A 1,823-nucleotide genomic window follows, 5' to 3' on the forward strand; every position below is an offset into this window, starting at 1 on the left:
AGCCCAATTAAATGACTGTACTCTGTAGTCACCATAAATAAAAATGGAGTTGCTAAGAAATGTATAGTACCCTTGCATTGGGTAAATGATAGTTCATTGGCCGCCGCGAGGAATAAAACCGATTCACCATTATACAAGCAAATGGCTAACACCAGATATATCATGGCAAGTATTTGATTTAGTAAAAATATTGCTTGAAAAAGGTACAAGGGAAATGTGTAACGACTGTATGTTTCTTGATTCAGAATTGTCACATTCTGATTTTGCAGAATATGGTAATTTTTTTTCCTCTTTGTCACCATAACAATATTTATTTAATATTTCCGACACAAGATAAACTAAAAAACTGATAAAAAATAACTAAGCTTTTATATATTTTTACTTATTTTACATATAAAACTTTTCTTTATAGCTTATAACATATAAAAAACTTTAGTTTTATGAAGGCAATGTATCCAACATCGAGACAATTATCTCACATCAAGAAAGTCCCAACATAAGGGTTGAAAAGATGCAGAGTCGGGTTAGGCGTTCACCAAGACATGTAGTAGCATCTGATTTTTCCTCTGGAATGTCAGCCATTACAGCAGAAGCAAAAAAAGAAAAAGAAAAAGTATAAAAATAAGTTTATTTTCAGGTGACTTATTGAGTCCACTTTCACCACAATGCTGCTCTACTTTTTCATCATCAAAACAACTACCCCAAGAGTCAACTAGACATGCTAGAATCAGAAATCCTCTACTTGGTAACTATGGAGAACCACCTCCTTCTTTTAAGTGTATGGATGAAAGACGTAAGTTTGATTATTATATAAATTTAATTATTTTATAAATTATAATAGTCTTACAAATGTATATTATCTGTTTATGGAGAAGTATTTCTGTATAACATAAATATATAGAATTTAACAGCTTTTACAAGTCGCTAGTGTTGCATCACTGTATCTGTCTTGTTTGGTACTATTTCTGGTAGTGTATATTTAGTGTTATGTATTTAGGGATGAACCCAGGCATTTTTAATCCCATTGGTCCCCAAATAAAATTCCCACAAATAGTTCATTCTTGTTTTTATTATGTATTTTTTTTATTAAAAATAGAAAAAAATTTAAGTTTTCAAATAGAGTAGTAGATGAGTAGTTTTCTGTTTATTTAGCTTGCTGCGGAAGAACGGTATCCCTAAATTAACTTTAGGTTGATTTCTGATAGTAGTAATAGATAAATGATAGGGGTGTAACCTTCTTCATACATCTGGACCAGCCTTAATAACAACTACCCAACATTGATGCAACTGCTAGGAGCTATTCTTGAAAAACATTTTGGGCAGCAGTACCCTCGGGAAGTCACATAGAGGTGATATTAGGTAAAGAGAAAATTTGAAAATAAAAATTAGTAACCTGATTGATTGAGTGGCCGGATGCCACTACAGTCCATTTACTATTTAGGAGGATAATTTAATAAAATGGAGTCTAGCATCACACTGTTACTTTTAGAATGGCAGTATGCATTTTTTATGGAAATGGCAGAGGTCAAGTTAACCCAAAGAAATATTCTTGCTGCACTTGAAAGTCTAGGTCGGCGAACAGAACTCGAAAGTTCTTCACTTTTCATAAGTAAATGTCATTCCCTTGAAGAATTTGATTCATTCGAACAAAAATTGGAGACTAAAGCGGAATTCAGTATTTTGGTATGTGTTTATATTTCACAACTTTCAAAACACATGCCCTGCATGTGTCCAATATAGGTAATCATGTTGACATTACTGGCAAATTAAAGGTACTTTATTGATTAATACAATAATAGAAAAAAATAATATAATTGAAAAAT

General features: G+C 31.8%; 1 protein-coding gene across 1 annotated transcript in view; it reads left to right on the forward strand.

Annotated features, from left to right (window-relative positions):
• Positions 1–1,823, forward strand: part of LOC136084702 (uncharacterized) — a 7,398-nt gene continuing 5,575 nt past the window's right edge. The window contains exons 1-4 of the mRNA XM_065805292.1: positions 1–275; positions 437–793; positions 1,153–1,359; positions 1,490–1,683. Of these exons, the coding sequence (XP_065661364.1) occupies positions 1,510–1,683 (174 nt within the window). The 5' untranslated portion in view covers positions 1–275; positions 437–793; positions 1,153–1,359; positions 1,490–1,509. The remainder of the gene's footprint in view (positions 276–436; positions 794–1,152; positions 1,360–1,489; positions 1,684–1,823) is intronic.

The sequence above is a fragment of the Hydra vulgaris genome, chromosome 09, assembly GCF_038396675.1.
Source record: "Hydra vulgaris chromosome 09, alternate assembly HydraT2T_AEP".
NCBI classification, from domain to species: Eukaryota; Metazoa; Cnidaria; class Hydrozoa; order Anthoathecata; family Hydridae; genus Hydra; species Hydra vulgaris.